This window comes from Amblyraja radiata, chromosome 34 (genome assembly GCF_010909765.2).
Source record: "Amblyraja radiata isolate CabotCenter1 chromosome 34, sAmbRad1.1.pri, whole genome shotgun sequence".
NCBI classification, from domain to species: Eukaryota; Metazoa; Chordata; class Chondrichthyes; order Rajiformes; family Rajidae; genus Amblyraja; species Amblyraja radiata.
Window position 1 is genome coordinate 7,608,006 of NC_045989.1, and position 26,891 is coordinate 7,634,896.

Consider the following 26,891-nt stretch of genomic DNA (forward strand, 5'->3'; position numbering starts at 1 on the left):
CCATAGACAGTCCAATGTCCGCAAAAGGGTAGAGGTGAATGGGACAGCGCCCTAGCTTACGCCAGGGATGTTCAGAAGCCCGATAACAGGGGGGAAGAAGCTGTTCCAGAGTCTGGTGGTGCGCGCTTTCAAGCTCCTGTACCTTCTGCCGGACGGGAGCGGGGAGGAGGAGGAATGACAGGGCTGGGACAAGTTGGCTGCTTTTCCAAGGCAGCATGAAGCGTAGATGGAGTCAACGGCGGGGAGTCTGGTCTGTGTGATGGGCTGGGTTGCATCCACAATTTCATAATTTGTCACCCAGAGTGTGTCGAGTCAGCTCACATCAGTGGTTGGCATTGACCTTAGTGTTGTAGGTTAACGCAGAAAGACTTACCGTTCTAGAGGAGCACCAAACTTCTTGTAACTTTTGATAAACCTGTGGAAAAAAAAGGTACAATCTGTAATGGCAATAAATTCTCATCTGCCCCTCTCTTCACATGTTTCAGTGACGTCATTCCTTCCCTATTTCAAGGGAAATGTTATTCAAGTTTTAGCGAAAAGAAACTCAAACAAGATCCTAATACCACATCCAGCAGGTTGAGTTTAGATTTAGCAACGCAAATATAGAGGCTCTAACAGTTCAGGAGAGATCACGAGGAAAAATGAACCATCTAACGTTTGGTGAGGGTTACTGTTCAAAGAGAATTTTAACAAGAGTGACATTAATATGTGGAATAAATATATGGAACTGCAGATGCTGGAATCTTGAGCAAAACACAAAGTGCTGGAGGAACTCAGAGGGTCAGGCAGCATCTGTGGAGGGAATGGACCGGCGAGGTTTCAGAGATAAAAACACGGTTTAGTTTCGAGAAACAGCACGGAAACAGGTCCCTCGGCCCAGAGTCCGCGCCGACCAGCAATCACCCCGTACACCATCAGTCACTATCCTGCACCCTGGGGACGATTTATAATTCTTACCAAAGCCAATTAACCTACAAGCCTGTCCGTCTTTGGAGTGTGGGAGGGAACCGGAGTTCCCAGAGGAAACTCACCCGGTAACAGGGAGAACGTGCAAACTCCATACAGACAGCGCCCGTAGTCAGGATCAAACCCGGGTCTCTGGCGCTGTGAGGCAGCAACTCTACCGCTGTGTCACCGTGCTGTCCTGCAGGTCAATGTGGACAAGGGGCGGCTAGGATGTGTCAGGCAGGCGGGATTGGTGCAAGTTACGCCAGAGATATGGGTGAGCTCAAGATGGAGGGCAGGCTGGGAGGATGTTGAGAAGGCCACGTCTACACGTTGGGAGCAAAGAACATTAGGACCAGTTTCTTCCCAGCTGTTATCAGGCAACTGAACCATCCTATGAACAAGTAGAGAACGGTCTTGAGCTACTATCTACCTCACTGGAGAAACTCTGACTATCTTTAATCAGACTTTACTGGACATAATTTTGCACTAAATGTTATTCCCTTCATCATGTATCTGTACACTGTGGATGGCTCGATTGTAATCATGTACAGACTTTCCACTGACTCGATAGCATGCAACTAAAGCTTTTCGCTGTACCTTGATAGACGTGAGAATAAACTAAACTAAGCCCTTCTACATCTCGGCTTTGAGAGGTATACACAAGGATCTGCTGCATGTTTTTCTTGATCATCGTCCCCTTTGATCTGTTGTTTTCACACCTTACCCTTCCTTGTCTCTCTCTCTCTCTCCCTTGACTCTCAGTCTGAAGAAGGGTCTCGAACCGAAACGTCACCCACTCCTTCTCTCCAGAGACGCTGCCTGTCCCGCTGAGTTGCTCCAGCATTTGGTGCCTGTCTAGAGTGTGCGTGTGGGGCAGTGGGAAGGGGAGGATGATGCTGTTTACCTCCTGATCTCAGCGTCGGTGAAGCCGTCAACCATGTCCCTGCGCACCGTCCGAGGGCGGCCTCTTCGCTTGGGCCGCTTCTCCCCGTCGTCGCTCTCCTCCGTTTCGCTCTCCGACCCCGAAGACCGCTGCCGCCGCCTCCGCGACCCGGCGTCAGAATCACTGCCGTTGGCCCGAGCCTGGGAACAAGTGGCAAGGTTAAGGCTGCGTCCTCTCGCTCTTCCCTCCAGCTCTCCCTGTGGTGGTCAACTCCTCAGTGAAGAGACACAGCCACGGGATCCCCTTCCTTGGAGTTCAGGAGGCTGGGGTGTGATCTCACGGGGGTGTCGGGTGAATGCACAGTGATTCTCCCAGAGTTGGGGCATCAAGAAGTAGAGGGCATAGGTTAAAGGTAAGAGGGGAAAGATCGAATAGGAATCTGAGAGGCAACAGGGGCGGTGGGTCTATGGTATAGTTTCTCCCAGAGAAAGTAGTTGGAGCAGGTACAATAACAACATTTAAAAGATATTTGGATGGGAAAGGTGCAGGGAAACATAGAAACATAGAAATTAGGTGCAGGAGTAGGCCATTCGGCCCTTCGAGCCTGCACCGCCATTCAATATGATCATGGCTGATCATCCAACTCAGTATCCCGTACCTGCCTTCTCTCCATACCCTCTGATCCCCTTAGCCACAAGGGCCACATCTAACTCCCTCTTAAATATAGCCAATGAACTGGCCTCGACTACCCTCTGTGGCAGGGAGTTCCAGAGATTCACCACTCTCTGTGTGAAATAAGTTCTTCTCATCTCGGTTTTAAAGGATTTCCCCCTTATCCTTAAGCTGTGACCCCTTGTCCTGGACTTCCCCAACATCGGGAGCAATCTTCCTGCATCTAGCCTGTCCAACCCCTTAAGAATTTTGTAAGAAACATGGGCCAAAGGACGGAAAATGGGACTGGCTTAGTTGGGGCAACTGGTATGGATATGTTGGGACAAGGGGCCTGTTTCTAGGCTGTACGAGGTCCATCAGTCCTCTACCTCCTCGACTGCTCTCTAAGGAGAGAAGCCCTCAAAGACAAACTTTGCAACGCAGAGATTTTCGGTTCTGAATAGATCATTCCTTATCCTAAGCCAAGGCAGGTTTCATCCTTGTGAACCGCAAGGTGCAGGAGTAGGCCATTTGGCCCTTCGAGCCAGTACCGCCATTCAATGTGATCATGGCACATCATCCACAATCAGTTCCTGCCTTCTCCCCATATCCTGACTCCGCTATCTTTAAGAGCCCTATCTAGCTCTCTCTTGAAAATATCCAGAGAACCGGCCTCCACCGCCCTCTGAGGCAGAGAATTCCACACACTAACAACTCTGTGTGTGAAAAGGTTTTTCCTCATCTCCGTTATAAATGGTTTACCCCTTATTCTTAAACTGTGGCCCCTGGTTCTGGACTCCCCCGACATCGGGAACATGTTTTCTGCCTCTAGCGTGTCCAAACCCTTAATAATCTTATATGTATCAATAAGATCCTCTCTCATCCTTCTAAATACCAGAGTATACAAGCCCAGTCGTTCCATTCTATCAACATATGACAGTCCCGCCATCCCAGGAATTAACCTTGTAAACCTACGCTGCACCCCCTCAATAGCAAGAATGTCCTTCCTCAAATTGGGAGACCAAAACTGCACACAATACTCCAGGTGTGGTCTCACTAGGGCCCTGTACAACTGCAGAAGGACCACTTTGCTCCTGTTGACTGCCTCCCTCTCCACAGTTGCGGCCTGACCCACTGCATAGTTTCTGTTCCATTGCCTCAACAACCAATGTTGACCCAAGACCAATGACCTCCAGTGCCAGAGTAGGATAGGAAGGACACAAACACCAGCTAGATCTCTGGGGAACATGCATATTTAAAAGATATTTGAACAAGTACGTGGATAGGACAGGTTTAGAGGGATGTGGGTCAAATGCAGGGAGATGGGACTAGTGTAGATGGGGCATGTTGGTCGGTCTTTGTTCCTCTGTTTGGAAGGACACCAGAGATGTCTGACAGTCTCCCCCTTGTCCGTACCTTCTTGGTTGAACTCCTGCTTCTGGGGAGCATGTAGATGTCCTCCAGCTCCTTCTGCCGAGCCTCTTCTTCAATCTTTTTCCGCTGCTCCCCCGGGATGATGTCATCCCATTCCTTGATTTGCTTCTCATCCACCTCGGGTTGGTTCTCCATGGTGGTGAAGTTTGCCACCTGAGGGTTGCGACAAGAGGGGTGGGCCCACACTTTACACCAAGGTGGCTGGCTTAACATCCTTCCCAACCCAGTGCCAGCCCAAACCATCGCACTACACGGTGACAACAGCGAGGAGACTAAGACCACCATTTTCCCAACCGATCGATGGCAATGTTGACTGGTTGTGCCAAGAGAATTGGAAGCCAACTTTGTTCCTCTCACAACTTTTACCACGGACAGAATTGATCCCCAAGATAGACAGAAAGTTCAGGAGTAACTCATCAGGTCAGGCAGAATCTCTGGAGAAAAAAGGATGGGTGCTGTTTCGAGTCGGGACTTCTTCAGTCAATTATGGAGGGACAACAATGCTGACCATTTTAATACATAAAGGATGCAGTTAGCATTTCCCTTTGACCATGGTAGCAATCACCCGTTGCTGCAGATTCAATATCTCCAGCAGATAAGGTAATTAATATAAAATTTAGGCTAGAGATACTGTGCGGAAGCAGGGGCTTTGGCCCATGAGTCCACACCGACCAGCGATCCCTGCACACCATTGCTATCTGAAACACACCAGGGGCAATTTACAATCTTTAACAAAGCCAATTAACCCACAAACCTGTACGTCTTTTAGAGTGTGGGAGGTAAGATGAGCACCCGGAGAAAACCCACACGGTCACTGGGAGAACGGACAAACTCCGTACAGACAGCACCCGTAGTCGGGATCGAACCGGGGTCTCTGGCGCTGTCTGGCAGCAGCTCCTGCCACCGTGCTGCCCATAATGGTTTGCACAGCTGGCTTGCTAGTGAGGGAAAGGTCTGAGATGCAGAGTAACCCCTGTACACCCTCACACTAGTGCCACCATGAACCTGACCAGAGGCCTCACACCTACCTTGAACTGGGAGAGCAGCTCGTCTGTCGGACTCACGGATTGCTCATTCTCTCTCGTTTCGGCAAGTCTCAGGATCTCGTCAATGTCCATTTCCTGAAAGAAAAGACACCCAGCTTGAAGCACTGTGCATAGCATAAGGCGGTTGTGTTAAAACCGACCTCCCTCTTCCACGGGACGTTGCCGTTATAGGGGTCAGGGATTTTGCCACACCTACTGGGGTGTCAGAGAGTCCAGATACAGCATGGAAACATGTCCTTTGGCCCACTGTGTCCACGCCCACCATTGATTGCCCAGTCACACTAGTTATCTCGCTACACACTATGGCCATTTACCGAGGGCCAATTAACCCTCAAACCCGCACGTGTTTGGCATGTGGGAGGAAACCGGGGCACCTGGACAAAGCCCACGAAGGCACAGTGCAAACGTGCAAACTCCTCACGGACAGCACTCACGGTCAGGATCGAACCCGGGTCTCTGGCGCTCTGAGGCATCAGCTCTACCGCTGCGCCACCGTGCCACATCATTGACAGACAGATCAGGGCCTATAGCCCACTGAGTCTGTGCTGGCTAACTGACATCTATTTATACTAATCCAACATAAATCCATATAAATCCCATTATTTATCCGCCACGCATTCTTTTCAACATCCCACAGAATGTACCCCTACCCTCACGGCAAGGCCAGTGAAGCCACGTCTTTAACTGTAGGAAGGAATTGCAGATGCTGGTTTAACCCGAAGATAGACACAAAAAGTTGGAGTAACTCAACGGGTCAGGCAGCATCTCTGGAGAGAAGGAATGGGTGACGTCTCGGTTCGAAACCCTTCTTGAGTCTGAAGACTGCTTCAGTCTGAAGAAGGATCTTGACCCCAAACGTCACCCATTCCTTCTCTCCAGAGATGCTGCTGCCTGACCCGCTGAGTTACTCCAGCTTTTATGTGTCTATCTTCCACTTGTCTTTAATATGTGGGAGGAAAGCAGAGCACCCGGGGGAAATGTTGAACTGCTGGAGATATTCCTCCCCATTTCGTCCATCAGAACATTCCATAGATCCTTCCCAACATCTCCAACTAATGTCCCCAAAGACACAACTCTTCACTTTTCAAAGTGTAGCTTCACCGTTGCTTTCTTTCATCAATGTTTGACGGGAGCGCCAGAGCTGACTAGACATCTGGGGATATAATAACCGAGCTCTGCCGTACCTGCGGCTCAGATTCCTCGCCCTCCGCCTCCTTGAACAGCTCCTCAGCTCCAAACTTCAAGATGGCCGACAGCTCCTCCTTGTTGAACGGTGTTGAGCTGAAAAACACAATCATCCACCATCATCCACCTCTGCGTGGGATGTGTGCGTCGCCAGATTTATTGTACTTGAGCTAAAACTCAAAGTGGTAGAAGAACCTGGCAGGTCAGGCAGCATCTGCGGAGGGAAATGGATGTTTTGTTTTTCCCATTCCCCCCCAGATAGTTTCACTAGGTCATACAGTATGGAAACAGGCCTTTCGGCCCAACTCGTCCATACAAACCCTATCCAAGGTAGTCCCTTTTGCCTACGTTTGGTCCATATCGCTCTAAATCTTTCCTGTCCATTTACCTATCCAGATGCTGCCCGACCCGCTAAGTTACTCCAGCACTTTGTGTTTTTTCCCCAAGATTCCAGCATCCGCACTTCCTTGTGTCTACAATTATTGTTCTTCCCTAATTTCTCTGAATTGGCAGAAACAAGGAACTGCAGATGTTGCTTTATTAAAAAAAAAAGACACAAAGTGCTGGAGTAACTCAACGGGTCAGGCAGCATCTCTGGAGAACGTGGATAGGTGACGTTGCGGATCGGGCTCCCCTTCAGACTGGAGAAGGATACCGACCTGAAACGTCACTTATCCATGTTCTCCAGAGATGCTGCCCGACCCACTGAGTCACTCCAGCACTTTGTGTCTTTTTTCCCCCTGAAGTGACTCGCTGGGTCTTTTTAAAATGCAGTTGACAATAACCATTGATCTGAGATCACAGGACCAGGCTAGCTATGGCTGGCAGGTTGTGTTCCTTGAATGTTTTTACAACAATCCAGTCGTTTTTCAAGTTATCATTAACGCTGCAAGCTTTTTGATTCCAAATATATTTAGTTATTGAATTTGTATTTTGAAGTGGGCATGGTGAAAATGTAGGTCAAGTGAAGTGGGAGGGTGGGGGAGGGCAAACAGCCTGGGTGAGATCAGAGGGTAGAATATTTTCACCCAGAGAGTTGTGAATCTGTGGAATTTGCTGCCACAAGAAGGCAGTGGAGGCCAATTCACTGGATGTTTTCAAGAGAGAGTTAAGGGCCTGTCCCACTTTCACAACCTTTTTTACTCGTGGACAATTTTCATCAGGCTAGAAAAACGCCCCGACCTACTTGATGCCACGAGTACCTACGACTAGCATCACGGCCTGCTACGACCTCCTACAACCTCGTGACGACCATGCTGCGAGTATGAGTCAAGGGCAAACTCGGCAGAGGTGGTGAATTAGGTCGTGAAAGTGGGACAGGCCCTTCAGACATAGCTCTTAGGACTAACGGAATCAAGGGACATGGGGACAAAGCAGGAACGGGGTACTGATTTTGGATGATCAGCCATGACCACATTGAACGGCGGTGCTGTCTCGAAGGGCAGAATGGCCTACTCCCGCAGCTGTTTTCTCTGTTTCTATGTAAGTAGGAAGGAACTGCAGATGCTGGTTTACACCGAAGATAGACACAACATGGTGGAGCCCCAGGGAGCCGAGTTTCTCCAGCATGTTGTGTCTATCTGTGGTATAAAGGGAACCGAGAGGCAAAAGGAAACAATGAAATGGAGAAGGGTAGAAGCATGTTGAGGAGGGTGCTGCTCACTGTGAGGGGCGGGCTGAGCTGTCCAACACTGTCCTGCCCGTCGTGTCCATCCTTTGGATAACAAGGTGATCTAGGACCATCTTCTTCTTGGCTCGCTCAATGATGTCTTCTTCCACCGTCCCTTTTGTAACCAGCCGGTAAATATTCACCTGAAACACCAGGACAGGACCTTACAGGCCATGGGCATTGATGATCATCCTCGTTATACCCACTGTATATAACATAGAGTTATGTCCCGCTGAGTTACTCCCTCATTATACGTCTACAGTATCTTCTAGTTATACCCTGTGTGGGCAAGGCAACACCACTCAGGTAGAATCGCCGCTTCTGTTCATTGGCAAGTGTAACGAGTCTGGACAACTGTGAATTTGTGGAATTTCCTGCCACAGAGTCTGTGAATTTGTGGAATTCCCTGCCACAGAGGGCAGTGGAGGCCAAATCACTGGATGGATTTAAGAGAGAGTTAGATAGAGCTCTAGGGGCTAGTGAAGTCAAGGGAAATGGGGAGAAGGCAGGCACGAGTTATTGATCGGGGACGATTAGCCACTATGAATGGCTCGAAGGGCTGAATGGCCTCCTCCTGCACCTATTTACTATGTTTCTATGTTACTATGAAAGGGTCAGCACCAAGGAATGATATTACAGCTATTCCTAATTTTTCTTTTGAGGCACAGCATGGAAACCGGCCCTTCGACCCACTGAGTCCACGCCATCACCCATTCACACTAGTTCTATGTTATCCCACTTTCTCATCCACTCCCTACTCACTAGGGCCGATTTACAGAAAGCAGTTAACCGATAAGCCAGCATGTCTTCGGGATGGGGGCGAGAAACCGGAACACCCGTAGGAAACCCACGTGGTCACAGGGAGAGCGTTCAAACTCCACACAGACAGCATCTGAGGTCAGGATCGAACCCGGGTCTGTGGTGCCGTGAAGCAGCAGCTCTACCTGTTGTGCCACTGGGGATCAGCTCCTTTCCCACGAGGGCTCCCTCTTGCTCAACTTGGTCTGTTGGACACCATTTGATGAGCCACTGTCAAAGAGTCGTGCAAAATGATGGTTGGCGATTCTCCTCGTGATCTCCATCCTGTTCTCACTCGCCGTCTTTCACTCAGGCGACTCTGCAGGGCCCACCTGGTTTAGTCCAATACAACTCAGGGGCACTGTGGCTAACACTGCTACCCAAGTGGAAGGAAGATTCAACTACTTTGGCATTTCGACAACTATTTTGGCATTTAAAAGCCTCGCAACATTTAAGAGGGTTTTACATATGTGCATGGATATGTTAAGAATGGAGGGATATGGATCGTGGGCAGACCAATTAGGTTAGCTTAATTTAGCATCATGTTCAGCATGGACGTTGTGGGCCGAAGGGCCTGTTCTTGTGTTGTACGGTTCTATGTTCTATTGATTTTCCCTGGTGCATTCTCTCTCAGTGTGATGCAGAGTGGTGCTTTTATCCAATATTTTTGGGAGGGAAAGCTTTTCAACGAATTATTTGCTTTCTCACGAATACAAAATGAAGCACAAATTCGGAAAATAAATATTGAATTGTAAGCCAAGTTTAACTAACTGACCTGAAGTCAATGCTTCTTCCCCACCACTCTTCCATGAACAGCAAAGGAAATTGCTGGCATATTTTATAGTTGAGTAACTGGAATATTTTACTGCTCTGTAACCCAGCTACAGCTACCTGCAATGTGGTGTAACGCTGAGAACTATATTCTGCACTCTGTCTAAGAAGGAACAGCAGATGCTGGAAAATTTGACGTTTTATCGTCATATATGTCCCATATAGAACAATGAAATTCTTACGTGCATCAGCACAGCAGAATATGTAAACTGTAAACAATGTAATAAACAAGAAGAAAAGTTCAGTGTGTGTATATAGACACATACACATGCTTGTGTGCCCAAGGTGTTTCACAAGCTGGAGAGCTGAGCAGTTCAAGGTGATCGCTCAACTGACCCCCTGTCCCCCCTGTAACATCACTGACCTGTTTCTTTTGGCCTATCCTGTGAGCACGGGCCTGTGCTTGCAAATCATTCTGTGGATTCCAGTCAGAGTCGAAGATGATGACAGTGTCGGCGGAGGCCAAGTTAATCCCGAGCCCCCCTGCTCTTGTGGAGAGCAGGAAGCAGAAATCCTGGAGTGGGAAAAGTAATCCAGAATTAACCTCGGCTCACAGGGCTTGGAGTGGTTCGTTTAGTTTAGAGATACAGAGCGGAGAAAGGCCCTTCGGCCCACCGAGTCCGCACCGACCAGCGATCACCCGTTCACACTAGTTCTATGTTATCCCACTTGTCACATTGGGGACAGTGGATGTAGCTAAAACAGGTTGGGTTAATTCCCACTAAGGGTGTCACAAGGGCAACAATGGATTTACAGCAACTTTCAAAAAGGAAACAATATTTTTTAAGGGCGAACATTTATAAAGAGACACAAAAATAGCAAACAACGAGGACTAAATGGACAGGTCCTTGCTTGCTGTGTCATCCTGTGTTCAGATCCAAGCATCCATGTTTACCCAGTTACTCGCTATTTCAGTGTAGCTTTACAACATTTTTGTCCTTAAAGATTCATCTCTGTTGGTTCTCAAGAGCTCACTTGGGAAAACTGAGCTGGGCATCACCAAGGATGAAAAACAAGAGTAAAATAAGCCCAGAGAAGGGGAATCGAGAACCAGAGGAGATAGGTTTAAGGTGAGGGGGGGAAAGATTTAATAGGAACCTGAGGGGTGATTTTTTTAACACAAAGGGTGTGGTTTATATGGAATAACCTGTCAGAGGAGGTGGTTGAGGCAGGTACTATTGCAAGGTTTCAGAAACATTTAGACATGTACATGGAAAGGATATCTTGAGGAGATATTTCCACACCAGGGCATCAGAAATGCCCTGCTGTTTCCACACCAGGGCATCGGAAATGTCCTCGTTCTTCAGGGAACGGGGATTCCCCTCCGCCACCATAGATGAGGCTCGCACCAGGGTCTCATCCATACCCCGCAACACTGCTCTCTCTCCCCATCCCCGCACTCGCAACAAGGGCAGAGTCCCCCTAGTCCTCACCTTTCACCCCACCAGCCGGCAAATACAACAAATAATCCTCCGCCATTTCCGCCACCTCCAACGTGACCCCACCACTCGCCACATCTTCCCATCTCCCCCTATATCTGCCTTCCGCAAAGACCGCTCCCTCCATAACTCCCTTGTCAATTCTTCCCTTCCCTCCCGTACCACCCCCTCCCCGGGCACTTTCCGTTGCAACCGCAAGAAATGCAACACCTGTCCCTTCACCTCCCCCCTCGACTGCATTCAAGGACCCAAGCAGTCGTTCCAGGTGCGACAAAGGTTCACCTGTATCTCCTCCAATCTCATCTACTGCATCCGCTGCTCTAGATGTCAGCTGATTTACATCGGGGAGACTAAGCGAAGGTTGGGCGATCGTTTCGCCGAATACCTCCGCTCAGTCCGCAATAACCTACCTGAACTCCCGGTGGCTCAGCACTTCAACTCCCCCTCCCATTCCCAATCCGACCTCTCTGTCCTGGGTCTCCTCCATTGCCAGAGTGAGCAACACCGGAAATTGGAGGAACAGCACCTCATATTCCGCCTGGGTTGCTTGCGTCCGGATGGCATGAACGTTGAATTCTCCCAGTTTTGCTAGCCCTTGCTGTCTCCTCACCTTCCTTAACCCTCGAGCTGTCTCCTCCCATCCCCCCGCCCTCGGGCTCCTCCTCCTCCCTTTTTCCTTCCTTCTCCCCCCCACCCCCCATCAGTCTGAAGAAGGGTTTCGGCCCGAGACGTTGCCTATTTTCTTCGCTCCATAGATGCTGCTGCACCCGCTGAGTTTCTCCAGCATTTTTGTGTACCATGGAAAGGCTATGTTTAGAGGGATATGGGCCAAATGCAGGCAGGTGGGACTAGTGTAGATGGGTAGCCTTGGGCAAGTTGGGCCAAAGGGCCTTGTTCCCCACGCTGTTTGACTCCATGAGATGTGACAGATCACTAGCTAAAGGGGGTCTTCAAATGACAGAATCTGAACAATTGTACAAATAGACAAGGTGCTGGGACAGAATCCGTCCGGTTAACGGGGGCAACAGGTGACACCTTTGTTTCTATGGACCTCGGGGACACGCGTAGGTGCTTATTTATAACACAAAAGAGAAGCAGGCATGGAGGAGGGCACTCCGTTCTCAGAATTGAGATGGAACAAGAGAGGAAACATGAGAAGACCAATGGTGACGGCAGCACTGCGAGTGAGACAAGTTTAGATTTCTCCCTAAATGGATCTCGGGATGAGAACGGTAGTAAGAGGGGTGTTGTGGGTCGTACTGCGAGGCCAGTGTGATAAATCAGCCCAAACCAACTCGTGTATCCTTCCTTTGAAGCCCTGGTTCACAGCAAGAACTGAATGCGCACACGCCCGAACAAATGAACCCTGCCACCGACGCTCAAACTACAGCTGCTCACCGGTGCGACAACTGCAGCCCGTGCAGTCTCCAGCCCACGACGCCGGCTGATCAAGGATTGATACCAAGCAAACAATTTAGACAGCAACTCCATGAGGCATGCACTGACAGAATTCATAGTTTGTGTTCACATTATTAACGATCTAGTTCTGCGCAGGTATACACCTGTGCTTTATACATTTATGGAACATATTCCCAGAAATGTGTTATGTATGGTTATGGAGATAGATCAGCCTAAAATAGAAGAATTTCCACAAGGATTTAGCCTTGGAGTTTACTTGATTCAACCTTGAAGAAGTAAATAATACCAAAATGAGCAAGCAAGCATTTATTAATGAATAGATGACATAGGAGTTATTCAACAATCCCAGGATGAAATAATTATTTAGTTATATAATTTATAGTTAAATAATAAGATGGTCGGCGCTGACTCGGTGGCCGAAGGGCCTGTTTCCACGCTGTATCTCTAAACTAAATACTGTATCATATTAACCTGGGATCATTTATTTAGCCTGAGATTAGTGATCCAAGGGTAAATATTATAGCTTATTATTTAGCTATAAATTAGTTGAATAATCTCAGCACCAACGATTGATAATGGGCTCTGCTTGAGATGGTGTGGTTCAGCTCACTGCCAAGTTCTGGTATAAGAAGAGGTATAAATGATCAATTCCTTACCTCAGATGCTTCTGCGTTGAAGTGATCCAAGGCTTGTTTTCTTAATTCCCCTTTTATAGAGCCATCTAAACGCTGCAATATGATCAAACAGGAACATCTTCAGTGCACATTCAAAGGACAGGGAGAGACTCTGAAAGCAAGTTCAGGTTTCACTTCTATTTTTATTCCGAAGGTCCAAAATAATTCTGGTTCTTGCCTCGTCAACAGGTCCCGAGACTGTCCCCGGCTGAGTAACCTGAGCAAGAGGGCTCGACTGGCAGCACAGCATCGCTGCCCACTGACATTAAAATTCCTTCCGAACTGTTGAGCTCAGAAGAATGAGGGTTGATCTTATAGAATCACAGCGAGGAAACAGGCCCTTCGGCCCAACCTGCCCACACCAGCCAACATGTCCCAGCTACACCAATCACAACTGCGTTTGGCCCATATCCCTCCAAATCTGTCCTGTTCATGTACACAGCTGTCTAACTGTTTCTTAAAACGTTGGGATAGTACCTGCCTCAACTACCTCCTCTGGCAGCTTGTTCCATACACCCTTCAACTTTTGTGTGAAAACATTACCCCTCAGATTCCTAATAAATCTTTTCCCCTTCACCTTAAACCTATGTCATAGCTCATTGAAATATTGTAAAGGTGTAGGGTAGATGCTAAGCTGACATTTCCACTGGCTAAAAAGCTGAAGCTCAACATACAATTTTGGCCACTCAAATACCATCATCTAAAGCGTGGAGAATTTTAGGAACTCTTTATTCCAAAGGACAGTGGCGAGTGAGTATTTTTGTAAATTGATGGCTGATATTTAGATATGAAGTCAGGAGATATGTGATTAACCCTTATTAATGTTTTAACCCAAACCGACCCTACGACCACGTTTTAAACCGGACTCGACAATGGGGCCATTATGGACCCCACCCTTCCTGAGGTCATCTGTTGCCGGTCCTGTTTTTTTCTGGCCTTCACTATCTTCCAGTCTGAAGAAGAGCTGTAGATGCTGGTAATTGCAGATGGTGGTATACACAACGAGACACAAAGCACTGGAGAACATGGATAGGGGTCAGGTTGGCATGGTGGCGCAGCTCTAGAGATGCTGCTTCACTGCGCCATGGATCCTCGTTCGATCCTGGCCTTGGGCGTTGTGTGTGTGGTTTGCACGTTCTTCCTGTGTCCGCATGTGTTTCTTCCGGGTGCTCCGGATTCCTCCCACACCCAAAGACATGCAGGCTTACATGCTAACTGGCCTCTGTAAATTGCCACTAGTGTGTAGGGAGTGGATGAGAAAATGGGATAGTAAGTGTGTGTCGGAACACTAGTGCGTAAGGGACTCGGTGGCCCGAAAGGCCTGTTTCCATGCTATATCTCTAAACGTCTGTCTGCAGAAGGTACCTGACTCAAAGGGGTGGGAGGTTGCAACCTTCACGTGGTCCACCCTGTTTCGACGAAAGCAATCAACCCGACGTGCACAAACAGAAGATCAAACAGAACAAGTTGTCTTCAGACTTTAGGCTGTGCACGCCATACGCAAGAAGAACTGACTGAAAACTCAGAGAATCTGCCTGATCTGCTGAGTTACTCCAGCACATTGTGTCTTTTTATGTACACCAGCATCTGCAGTTCCTTGTTTCATCAGTCAGTTGCCTGGAAAGTGAGTCTTGAAGGTACCGAGAAGACATTCACTAACTGCTGGACTTGCCTTGCCCGCAGTGTGCACATATATCCCCCAACAGCAATGGCCCTCTGCATCTCTGGAACAGAGGGAGCTGCTGACCTACTTATGCTGGATTCTGACGCAAGAAAAAGATTCTACTTCCCGGCACTAACAAACACAAGGAGGGATCGCAAGGAAGTTCGGTATATCCCCGACAACGCTCACCGATTTCTACAGATGATCCGAAGAAAGCATTTTATCGGCATGCATCACAGCATGGTTTGGGAACAGCTCCATCCAAGACCACAAGAAATTGCAGCGAATTGTGGACGCAGCCCAGACCATCACACAAACCAACCTCCCTTCCAAATACTTTCTCCTCCCCTTCTCAGCTCTCCCTCAGCCCACTGGCTCCACCTCTTCCTTTCTTCTTCCCGCCACCCCCCCCACCCTCACATCAGTCTGAAGAAGGGTTTCAACCTGAAACGCCACCTATTTCCTTCGCTCCATAGATACTGCCTCACCCGCTGAGTTTCTCCAGCATTTTTGTCTACCCTCCCTTCCAAATATTCCATTTACACCTCACGTTGCCTCGGCAAGGCCAGCAGCATAATCAAGGATGAGTCACACCCTGGCCACTCCCTCTTCTCCTCTTTCTCATCAGGCAAAAGGTACAGAAGTGTGAAAACGCACACCTCCAGATACAGGTAGACAAAAATGCTGGAGAAACTCAGCGGGTGAGGCAGCATCTATGGAGAGAAGGAATAGGCAATGTTTCGGGTCGAGTTTCTCCAGCATTTTTGTCTATCTTCCATTTTTCCAGCATCTGCAGTTCTTTCTTAAACACCTCCAGATACAGGGACAGTTTCTTCCCTGCTGTTATCAGGCAACTGAAACATCACACTCTTAGATAGCAGTCCTGAACTACTATCTACCTCATTGGAGACCCTCAGACTATCTTTGATCAGACTTTACTGGTTTTACCTTGCATTAAACGTTTCTCCCTTATCAGGTATCTATACATTGTGAATCACCTGGTTGTAATCATGTATCATCTTTCTGCCGACTGGTTAGCACACAACAAAAGCTTTTCACTGTACCTGGGTACATGTGACAATGAACTAAAACTGAAGACACAAGAAATGGCAGATGCAGGGACCTGGAGCAAAAAGCACAAAGTGCAGGAGGAACTCAGTCAGCATACGGTCCCAACCCGAGACATCGTCTGTCCGTTCCCTCTACTGACGCGGCCCGTTCCCGCTGAGTTGCTCCAGTACTTTGTGCTTCGTGAAGCATTCATTTGCTCAACAGTTTTTGCGGTGGGAATTACTGGTCGGGGTTTACCTGGAAGGGGTAGTGTTTAATGGTCATGTACTCGGCGAGGATATCCAACATGCGGACCATCTGTGAGAAGATGAGTACCCGGTTTCCACGCTCACGGAGCCTGATCATCAACTTATCCAGCAGGATCAGCTTGCCACTGCTCTTGATCAGGTTCTGTAGAGAAGTCAGTCAAGTCAAGTCAAGTCACTTTATTTTGACAGCACATTTAAAAAACAACTCCCGTTGGCCAAAGTGCTTTACATTGGTGGAGGTACTAACGTTATACAACAGTGGTTCATAGATTAAATACAAACATCACTACATACATATGGCCCTCGCTCAGAGGACGTCAAGAAAGGCTTGGGAGTAGAGATGAATTTTAAGTCTCGACTTAAAGGAGTCGATGGAGGCGGCAGTTCTGATGGGAAGAGGGATGCTGTTCCACAATCTAGGAGCTGCAACCGCAAAGGCGCAGTCGAAGCTGGACAAAATGAATCATCACTTGCAACCTCATCTACTGTATCCATTGTTAACGAAGTGGACTCTTATACATCGGCGAGATCTAATGCGGACTGGCCATCATCTGGCCCAAGTTGCACCAGCTTCTAATTTTTACCCATCAAACAGTTAACAATGGCCTGTTTCTTTTATCATGGTTACTTTTATCATATCTTTCATTCATTGTTCTTTATCTCTCCACATCATCGTCTATTTCTCTCGTTTCCCTTTTCCCTAACTAGTCTGAGGAAGGGTCTCGACCTGAAACATCACCCATTCCTTCTCTCCAGAGATGCTGCCTGTTACTCCAGCTTTTTGTGTCTATCTTCAGTTAAAACAAGCATCGGCAGTTTCTCCCTACACAAATTAGCCGCTGTCTAGACAAAAACACAAGAAAGGTTTGGCAAGAATGGAAAGAATTGGATTGGAATGGCACATTTTTGGCAGCAATACAATATGCAGTCCGCCTGGACCTACCTGCTCTCCCAGTTAAAACACTTTAACTCCCCTTCCCATTCCCACACTGACCTTTCTGTCCAAATCCTCCTCCAATGTCATAATGAGGCCCAACGCAAATTGGCGGAACAGCATCACATATTTTGCTTCGCCAGCTTTCAAACCAGCGGTATGAATATTGATTTATCTAAAATCAAGTAACCCTTGCATCCCATCTCTCTCCATCCCTTCCCCACTCAAGTCGTACCAGCTTCAATGTCGTCTTGTTGAGTCTCATTGTCTATACTTGTTTTGACATAGCCCACGGCTAACAATGGCCTGTTTCCTTTATCTTCATTACTTTTTCATTCATCTGTTCTATATCGCTCTACATCACCGTCTATATCTCCCGTTTCCCTTTTCCCTGACTCAGTCTGGCCTCGACCCAAAACGCCACCTATTCCTTCTATCCAGAGATGCTGCCTGTCCCGCTCAATTACTCCAGTAATTTGTGTCTTTCACTGGTGTAAACTAGCATCTGCAGTTCCTTCCTACATACAGGTGCACAACCTTTTATCCGAGATTCCAAATAACGAAAAGCTCCGAATAGCGGACATTTTTTCGGTCCTTGAAGAAAGGTCCTTGAAGACGTTCACCGAGGGCGGCCCGCAGAGGTGACAGCGGAACCTCCGGTCGGTCCTCGAAGAAAGGGGAACTAAATCCCCATTCATAAAAGAGAAGGTGAGGGTATATTGCGCGGGAGGGTTAATAATTGACAATCTGCTGCTGCCTGCCCGCTGAGTTAAAAAGTTCCCACGGTAGACTCACGATATACAGTGTATCGTGAGTCTTGCGTGGGAACTTTTTAACTCAGCGGGCAGGCAGCAGCAGATTGTCGCTCCCTTCAGTTTCACCCCACCTACACCCCTCTGCTTCCCGGCCATGTGTGTGACCCCTTCCCTCCCCTCTCCAGCTCCCCGCCCATTGCACCGGCGCGGGGGCTTTGCACTGTCTTCACGTCGACGATGCCAGCAGGTCAGTGCCAGTCACCGGAGACGTCAGGACCAACGGGACACCGACCCCCAGGCCCACTGCAAGCACGGAGATCCCAGAGACCCACAGCCAGCAGCAGCCCAGCCCCGCTCCAACTCCAGAGGAACCCGGGTTGCGGATGAGGGGGCGCAGCTCAGGCTGTGGGCGAGCTGCCACTTGTCGCTGTAGCGGCCCATCGGGGAGCGGGTTCCTGTTGGTCCTGACGTCTCCGGCCACCCCCCTGGACAGGAGCTGAGAGACGTCAGGACCACCAGAAGCCGCTCCCCGATGGGCCGCTACGACGACAAGTGGCAGTTCGCCCACAGCCTGAGCTGCGCCCCCTCATCGGGACACCGACCCCCAGGCCCACTGCAAGCACGGAGATCCCAGATCAGCAACTCCAGCCCAGCCCCGCTCCAACTCCAGAGGAACACGCTCCCCGTAGGGGCAAAAGCTGATGGTGTGCAAGGTACGTCTTGTTCTTGGGGTGGCGCAGCTCGGGCTGTGGGCGAACTGCCACTTGTCGCCGTAGCGGCCCATCGGGGAGCGGATTCCTCTGGAGTTGGAGGGACAGGGAGACACAGCGGCTTTTGAGAATGGTGGGCAATCACTTCCAAAGTTCTGCCCACACAGTCAGTACACCTCTCCTACACTTGTCTCCCGCACTAAGATCATCTCGCAGAGAATGATCCCAGCCTAACCCTCCCTATTCTCTCCTATTCTGCAAGAAAAAACTACATTGAAGACTCAAACTCGCGATCGAGTAACTGCCGGGATCGAGGCGCAAACTCGCGACCTTGCGGATGTGAGCCGAGCACTCTACCACTGAGCCAGCCGTTAAAATCTACGCTAAAAATCTTCCATTCCGAAAGCCGAAAAATTCCGAATTACGAAAAGTGTCTGGTCCCAAGGCTTGCGGATAAAAGGTTGTGCACCTGTACTATGTTCAATGTTTTTTGACTACACCTCCAATTGAGAAGTCAGCGTTAAGGATGAGAGTAAATAGAGACACAATGTAATGGGCACCCTGTCTATCATGTAAATACTAGGAACTGTAGATACTAGACACAAAATACTGGAGAACATGGATAGGTGACGTTTCAGAGTGCTGGAGTAACTCAGCGGGTCAGGCAGCATCTCTGGAGAACATGGATAGGTGACGTTTCACAGAGTGCTGGAGTAACTCAGCGGGTCAGACTGCATCTCCGGAGAACTTGGATAGGTGACATTTCGACCCGACACGAAACGTCACCTATCTATGTTGTTCAGGGGGTGTTCCCTGACCCGCTGAGTTACTCCAGCACTGTGCCCTGTTTTTTAATGATGATTTTTGATCATGATTCCTTCACAGTGATGCAGACATCTGCAGAGTTTGGACTGGGATAGGGGGGGGGGGGCAGAGGCTTCTCAACAGTAAGGTCCACCTACGTGCAACAACTCCAGGCTGGTTAGCATATCGTTATCCTCGCACGGCTTGACCAGGTAGCAGTGATTGCAGCATTTCTTCAGCTCCATCATAATGTTCAGGAAGCTCGAGGAGGACCCCCTGCAGCCCCTGGTGAGGGCCCTGTAGTTCCTGGTCAATATCCACCTGTGGCGAGAGGATTCATGAGCACCCACGTCACGATAAAACCACAGCGCAGTCGTGCGTCAAACACCGCACCTTGACACTATGATCAGCCGATGACCATAGAAGAATAAGGAGTAAGCCATTTAGAACGGAGATGAGGAAACACTTTTTCTCACAGAGAGTGGTGAGTCTGTGGAATTCTCTGCCTCAGAGGGCGGTGGAGGCAGGTTCTCTGGATGCTTTCAAGAGAGAGCTAGATAGGGCTCTCAAAGATAGCGGAGTCAAGGGATATGGGGAGAAGGCAGGAACGGGGTGCTGATTGGGGATGATCAGCCATGATCACATTGAATGGCGGTGCTGGCTCGAAGGGCCGAATGGCCTACTCCTGCACCTATTGTCTATTGATGCTGGCGATACGACACCCAGCACAGTGAAGCAGAGATAAGTAGAGATCGGGTCTCCGCCTCTCAGGTTTCAGGTGAGAGGGAAAAGGTTTAATAGGAACCCGAGGGACAACTTTCTCACACAGAGCGTGGTGGGTATATGGGACGAGGTGCCAGAGGAGGTGGTTGAGGCAGGTGCCATAACAATGTTTAAAAGACATTTTGATAGGTACATGGATAGGGAAGGTTTAGAGTGATATGGGCCAAACACGAGCAGCTCGGATTAGCATAGATGGAGCATCTTGTTCAGCATGGGCAAGTTGGGCCGAAGGGCCAATCTATTCCATGGAGCGCAGGATAAGGGGTGATCTTATGAAGGTGTACAAAATCATGAGAGGAATAGTTTGGGCAGGTGCAGAGAGTCTATTGCCTAGAGGAGGGGAATCAAGAACCAGAGGACATGGGCTCAAGGTGAGGAGGGAAAGATTTAATAGGAATCTGAGGGGTAACTTTTTCACACAGAGGGTGGTGGATGTATGGAACGAGCTGCTGGAGGATGTAGCTGTGGCAAGTATTATCGCAATCCTTAGAAACATTTAGACAGGTGCATGGATAGGATATGCTTAGAGGGATATGGGCCAAATGCGGGCGGGGGGGACTAGTGTAGCTGGAACATGGTTGGTTTGGGCAAGTTGGGCTGAAAGGCCTGTTTCCACGCTGTATCACTCTATGTATCTGTACACTGTGGAGGGTTCGATTCCAATTAAGTGTAGTCTTTCCGCTGACTGGTTAGCATGCAATAAAAGCTTTTCACTGTAGCTCAGTGCACGAGACAAGAGACTAAAGCATTTGGATGTGACACAGACTCTGTCTTCTTGCAGACGTTGAAGTCACCCTCGGCTGTAGGGACTTACTTGTAATACTGCTTCTGTGAGGCTGACATCTCCACCCGTAGAATCTGTTCAACTTTGGCAGGGAGGGATTTCTCGACGTCTTTCTTCACGCGCCGCAGCAGGAAGGGCTCCAGGACCCGGTGCAGGCTCTGGAATCCATTCTCCCGCCCTTTGCCGTGCTCTTCTTCAAAGTCCTCCCAGGAATGAAACCTGGAGGAAGACACAAGCCGGCGGTCAGGCAGGTTCTGCAAACCTTCCCGACACACAACACGCAGCACCTCCACCCTCTCAGTGCCACAGCCGAGCACAACTCAGTCTCTGGGAATGAACAAACATTGCTGCGGCAGCATCTCGATTAATCGGTCAAACGGGCGGAGGAATGGTCAAGGAGGAATCAATTGTGTGGTATTAAGGCCTGGGGCGGGGAGGGAGGGTTGGGGGAGGTGCAGGGGGCGAGGGTGGGGGAGGTGCGGGGGGAGGGGCGTAGAGGGAGGGTGGGGACGGTGCGGGGGCTGGGGGAGGGAGGTTGGGGGAGGTGCAGGGAGGGAGGGTGGGGGAGGGGCGGGGGGGCGAGGGTGGAGGAGGGGCGGAGAGGGAGGATAGGGGAGGTGCGGGAGGGAGGTTGGGGGCGGTGTGGGGAGGGAGGGCGGAGGAGGGGTGGGGAGAGAGGGTGGGGGAGCGGCAGGGGGGCCTACTTTTCAGGCATGATGAAGTGCAGGAGTGACCAGAGCTCCTTCAGCGAGTTCTGCAGCGGCGTGCCAGTGATCAGCATGCGGTGGTTGGAGCGGAAGTCGATCAGCGTGCGGTAGAGCAGCGAGTCGTCGTTCTTCAGCCGGTGGGCTTCATCAACGCCCAGGAACGCCCAGTTTATATTCCCCAGCACGTTCTGAACAAGAGAGGCGGGAGTGTTAGCACCAACCCGCGGCAGCCACTTCACCACAGTGCAGAGACCAACAACTGCAGTGGTTGGGTCACCACCAAACGACAGAGTGCTGGATTAACTCAGTGGGTCAGGCAGCATCTCTGGAGAACATGGATAAGGTGACGTTTTGGGTCGAGATCCTTCTTCAGACTTCACCACAGGGGGTGAGCTAGAGAGTCACACAGCGTGCAAACAGGCCCTTCGGCCCAACTTGCCCTCGCCGACCAACATGCCCCATCTACACTAACTGTGTTTGGCCCATATCCCTACCCTATCCATGTACCTGTCCAAATTTTCTTTTTACATATTGATAGTACCTGCTTCAACTACCTCCTCTGGCAGTTCGTTCCATACACCCACCACCCTTTGCGGAAAAATGATGCCCCTCTGGTGAAGGCATGTTGGCCTTCATAACAAGAGGAGTTGAGTACAGGAGCAAGAGGTCCTTCTGCAGTTGTACACGGCCCTAGTGAGACCACACCTGGAGTTTTGTGTGGATTTGGTCTCCATCTGAGGAAGGACATTCTTGTTATTGAGGGAGTGCACCATAGGTTCATGAGGTTAACTCCCGGAATGGCGGGACTGTCAAATGTTGAAAGAATGGAGCGACTGGGCTTGTGTACACTGGAATTTAGAAGGATGAGAGGGCATCTTATTGAAACATATCAGATGATTAAGGGATTGGACACGCTCGAGGCAGGAAACATGTTCCCGATGTTGAGGGAGTCCAGAATCAGTTGAGCACCCGGACGAAAACGACAGTCACGAGAAGAACGTGCAAACTGTGTAGTCAGGATCGAACCCGGGACTGTAAGGCAACAACTCTACCGCTGCGCCACCATGCCGCCCTTGGTCAATGTTTGAAGCCAAACCTGGCTCATGGAGTCAGCCATGATATCAATTAAAGGCCTGTCCAGTCTAGGTCAGCAGTGCCCAAACATCACACTGGAAGGAAGAGTTAGATTTCAGTACTAGCCTCATTGTTTCAAGATATCGGTCGGAGCTGTGGCCTTCATCAGTTAATAGAGCAGAATTAGGCCAGTCGGCCCATCAAGTCTACTCCGCCATTCAATCATGGCTGATCTATCTCCCTCTCAATCCCATTCTCCTGCCTTCGCCCCATAACCCCTGACACCCGTACTAATCAAGAATCTATCTCTGCCTTAAAAATATCCATTGACGTGGCCTCCACAGCAGTCTGTGGCAAAGAATTCCAGATTCACCACCCTCTGACTAAAGTTCCTCCTCAGGTAGACAAAAATGCTGGAGAAACTCAGCGGGTACTGCAGCATCTATGGAGCGAAGGAGATAGGCAACGTTTCGGGCCGAAACCCTTCTTCACTTTGAAGAAGTTCCTCCTCATCTCCTTTCTAAAGGTACGTCCTTTTATTCTGAGCCTCTGGTCCTGGACTCTCCCACGAGTGAAAACATCCTCTCCACCGAGCCACAGTGAAAAGCTTTGCTTCACATGATTTTCGGATCAAATCAGATAAGACTGTGCATAAATACAATCACACAAATGCAATCACCTTGTCCTTCAGCAAGATCTCGTATGTTGTTATCAGGACGTTAAACTTCAGCCGTTTTGTCTGAGGATGTGTCCAGTCGTATTCTCTGATCTGAGTGAGAAAGAAATCTTCAGTTAGAACAAAGGACAGTACAGGAACAGGCCCTTCAGCCCACAATGTCTGTGCCGAAAATGATACCAGATTAAACTAATCTCATCTGCCTGCAAGTGATCCCTGCATATCTAAAAGCCTCTTCAACACCACTACCGTCTCTACCTTCACCATCACCAGAGATGCTGCCTGACCCGCTGAGCTACGCCAGCAATTTGTGTTTTTCTCTGTTTAAAATATCGCCTGGTTAACAGAGACAAGGGTAAGGCCCATTATTAACTCCAACATGATCACACTGAGGGATACAAAAATGCCGGAGAAACTCAGCGGGTGCAGCAGCATCTATGGAGCGAAGGAAATAGGCAATGTTTCGGGCCGAAACCCTTCTTCAGACACACTGAGCCCTAGGAATAACATCTCACCCTTAAAACGACAGAAACATCACCCAGACAGCTGCATTTAACATGTGCAATCGTGCTCCAGTTTTCAAGCAGAGCCTATGAACAGTAATGTGAAGGAAGGAACTGTAGATGTTGGTTCGAAACAAAGATAAGACACAAAAAGCTGGAGTAACTCAGCGGGACAGGCAGCACCTCTGGAGAAAAGGAGCGGGTGACAAAGTCCGAAGAAGGATCTCGACCCAAAACCTCACCTGTTCTTTTTCTCCAGAGATGCTGCCTGTCCCGCTGAGTTACTCCAGCTTTTTTGTGTCTATCTATGAACTGTAATCTTTACAAGATATTCTGAGGCTGAGGAGCTGAGGGGGCAAGGGAAGGCACACTCCCGTCCCGAGCTCTGAGGTGCTAGACTGCCAGGACTTGAGAGTCTGAGCTATAGGGAGCAGTTTGAGCAGGCCACGGCTTTATTCCTTGGAGCACAGGAGGATGAGGGGCGATCTTATAGACGTGTGGTACTAGACTCCCCAGAGGTTAGATAGTTTATCAGATGCTGATTAACCTGCAGTGCATTTGAATGAATGAATACTTTATTATCGTGTGTGACAAAGTCACAGTGAAATTTCTTTGCTGACATACCTAATGCATGACAACGCTGACAAAGCACCCGCACCAGATCCCCCTTTGTTCTCCCCCCATCCCACTCCCCCTCCCCCTCCCTCACAGCGTTTCCCCCACCCCGGGTCCTCCATTGTTCTCCCCCCCCCCCCCTCCCCCCCACCATCCCCCATTGCATTGGGTACAATTTGAAAGGCCGCCATCTTGGGCAAGCGTTTGCACGCAAGGCCGTGCACGCAAGGCTCGCACTGACCGTGCTGCGGCTCATCACGTCGCCGATGTAGACCACCACGTTCATGCTGGGCTCCCAGATCTCAAACTCTCTCTGCCAGGACGACAGGGTGGACAGGGGGACAACCAGCAGGAAGGGGCCATACAGCGTGAGTTGGTTGAACAGGTTGGAGAGGAAGGAGATGGTCTGGATGGTTTTGCCCAAGCCCATTTCGTCGGCCAGGATCACACTGTTGCACCTGAGGGCGAGGAGGAAGAAAAGAAAACTGTCAGAAAAACGGACCAAAGCAAAGGTGCGACTGGAATCCAGAAGCTAAACGTGCCACACGCTATCCAGGTCCGAACACAAACAGATCTTGACTGAAGTCTCTAATTTTAAACATTTGACTATGTTTCGAAGCTTCAACAAGTCATCAACTTCAATTGTCATTGAGTCATAAGAGTCTTACAACATGGAAACAGTCCACTTGTCCCAACATGCCCACAGTGGCCAACATGTCCCATCTACACTGGTCCCACTTGCCTGCATTTGGCCCATATCCTGACCATGTATCCAAAAGCAGGCAGGTGGGTGTAGTACAGATGGGCCAACTTGGGTCAGCATGGGCAAGTTGGGTGGCAGCACGATATGCAGCACGACTCTATATCTGCATGACATCTACCATCATTCTGTATTATTAGTTGTTCAAGTTATTTTAAACCAAAGTTAATTTCCTTGCACTCCTCGTCACTCTGCATTTGGTCCTCTCAACCTTATCCAGGAATTTTTTTTGCGCACATTTCCCCAAAGACTGATAAAAAAATAAATTTAATTCCCCTTCTGTTCCTTTATTCCCCGGTATAATTTCTGTAAGAAAACCACATTAAACTTTGGTGAACCCGCACCATATACATAATAGCAGAAACTCAGTCTGTCTTACGATACGTGCAAACCTAGTCTCATATTATTTTCCTTTCTTTATCATTGATTTAATTTTTTGTTACTGAATTGGCCAATTTACTGAGTCCTTGGGTTTCCTGCTTTTTCCTTGGCAACGTTCGAAGCTTTTCCTTTAAAAGTCAGTATTAGATTTCTTCTCGATAGTTACATAAAAATGTTTTCATGTGAATTTGCCAAAGGGTGCAATCCTATTTTTAACTCACTACATCAACTCCTCCAGGCGAGGGTGAAATATCAAATCCAAACTGTATCCCCAAAATGCGGCACAGTGGTAGAGTTGCTGCCTTACAGGGCCAGAGACCCAGCTTCGACCCTGACTACGGGCGCTGTCTGTGTGGAGTTTGTGCGTTCTCCCTGTGACCGCATGGGTTGTTCTCCGGGTGCTCCGGTTTTTTCCCCACACTCCAATGATGTACAGGCTTCCCGATGTTGGGTGAGTCCAGAAGCAGGGGCCACAGTTTAAGAATAAGGGGTAGTCCATTTAGAACGGAGATGGGGAAACAGTTTTTCACACAGAGAGTTGTGAGTCTGTGGAATTCTCTGCCTCAGAGGGCGGTGGAGGCCGGTTCTCTGGATACTTTCAAGATAGAGCTAGATAGGGCTCTTAAAGATAGCGGAGTCACAGGATATGGGGAGAAGGCAGGAACGGGGCACTGATTGTGGATGATCAGCCATGATCACATTGAATGGCGGTGCTGGATCGAAGGGCCGAATGGCCTACTCCTGCACCTATTGTTTATTGTCTCCCATGAATCCAACTCCGCCCCCAGGACAGAGCCAGCCTTCCTGATTACATTTAGTTAATAACTACATAAAAAACACGAATCAAATGAATCGCAACGCCACGAGTACATCCAAACGCGTACTTGCACCAGGAATGAGCGAGCCAATTCACACCCTCAAGTTGGTAATCCCTCAACTCCAAGCCCTCACTACCGATATAGGAAGGCTGTGTCTTCAAGGCGACGAACCTTGGCCTCTGTTTCAACACCTGGAAAAGACGAAAATTGAGTTTCTATTTATTTCTCAAACATTGAATTTGCAAAGTCCCCTGTGAAATGGGGGGGGGAATAATGGGCCGACTGGCCTTCTGCTCTGTTGGGGGGGGAACGTGAGAACAAAGTGGGTGGGGGGTGGCAACAATGTTGAAACATGTCCACGAGTAAAAAAATACTTGTGATGAAAAAAATTGTTACTTTTACTCGTAGGAGCTCGTGAACATACTCGTGGAAGGTCGTAGGAGTTCGTAGAATACCATGAGTTGATTTTTTTTAAGGGCGCACTATCTTCTAATCAACTCCCTACTGGCAAGTACATCTGCACCTTGCAGGCAGACAAGAGCAGGCTTTGTAGTCACATCTCTTTGCTTGGACTTCCCACTGAAACGTACTGTCCCACAGTTCACCCATGTCCGGTAGCTGCATGTTC

At 49.1% G+C, this 26,891-nt stretch overlaps 1 protein-coding gene across 12 annotated transcripts in view; it reads right to left on the minus strand.

Annotated features, from left to right (window-relative positions):
- chd2 (chromodomain helicase DNA binding protein 2) overlaps positions 1-26,891 on the minus strand; it is a 110,604-nt gene that overhangs the window by 24,188 nt on the left and 59,525 nt on the right. For all 12 annotated transcript variants that reach the window (XR_004416802.1, XR_004416806.1, XR_004416805.1 and 9 more), the window contains 15 exons: positions 26,330-26,454; positions 24,546-24,762; positions 23,190-23,279; positions 21,434-21,624; positions 20,760-20,948; positions 19,321-19,483; positions 15,949-16,101; positions 12,960-13,031; positions 9,810-9,959; positions 7,811-7,959; positions 6,147-6,243; positions 4,945-5,037; positions 3,899-4,069; positions 1,853-2,031; positions 374-415 (listed from right to left, as the gene is read on the minus strand). Coding sequence is in view for 7 of the 12 variants with exons in the window: in XM_033050133.1 (XP_032906024.1) it covers positions 374-415; positions 1,853-2,031; positions 3,899-4,069; positions 4,945-5,037; positions 6,147-6,243; positions 7,811-7,959; positions 9,810-9,959; positions 12,960-13,031; positions 15,949-16,101; positions 19,321-19,483; positions 20,760-20,948; positions 21,434-21,624; positions 23,190-23,279; positions 24,546-24,762; positions 26,330-26,454 (2,081 nt within the window). In the remaining 5 variants the exon portion in view is untranslated. The remainder of the gene's footprint in view (positions 1-373; positions 416-1,852; positions 2,032-3,898; positions 4,070-4,944; positions 5,038-6,146; positions 6,244-7,810; positions 7,960-9,809; positions 9,960-12,959; positions 13,032-15,948; positions 16,102-19,320; positions 19,484-20,759; positions 20,949-21,433; positions 21,625-23,189; positions 23,280-24,545; positions 24,763-26,329; positions 26,455-26,891) is intronic.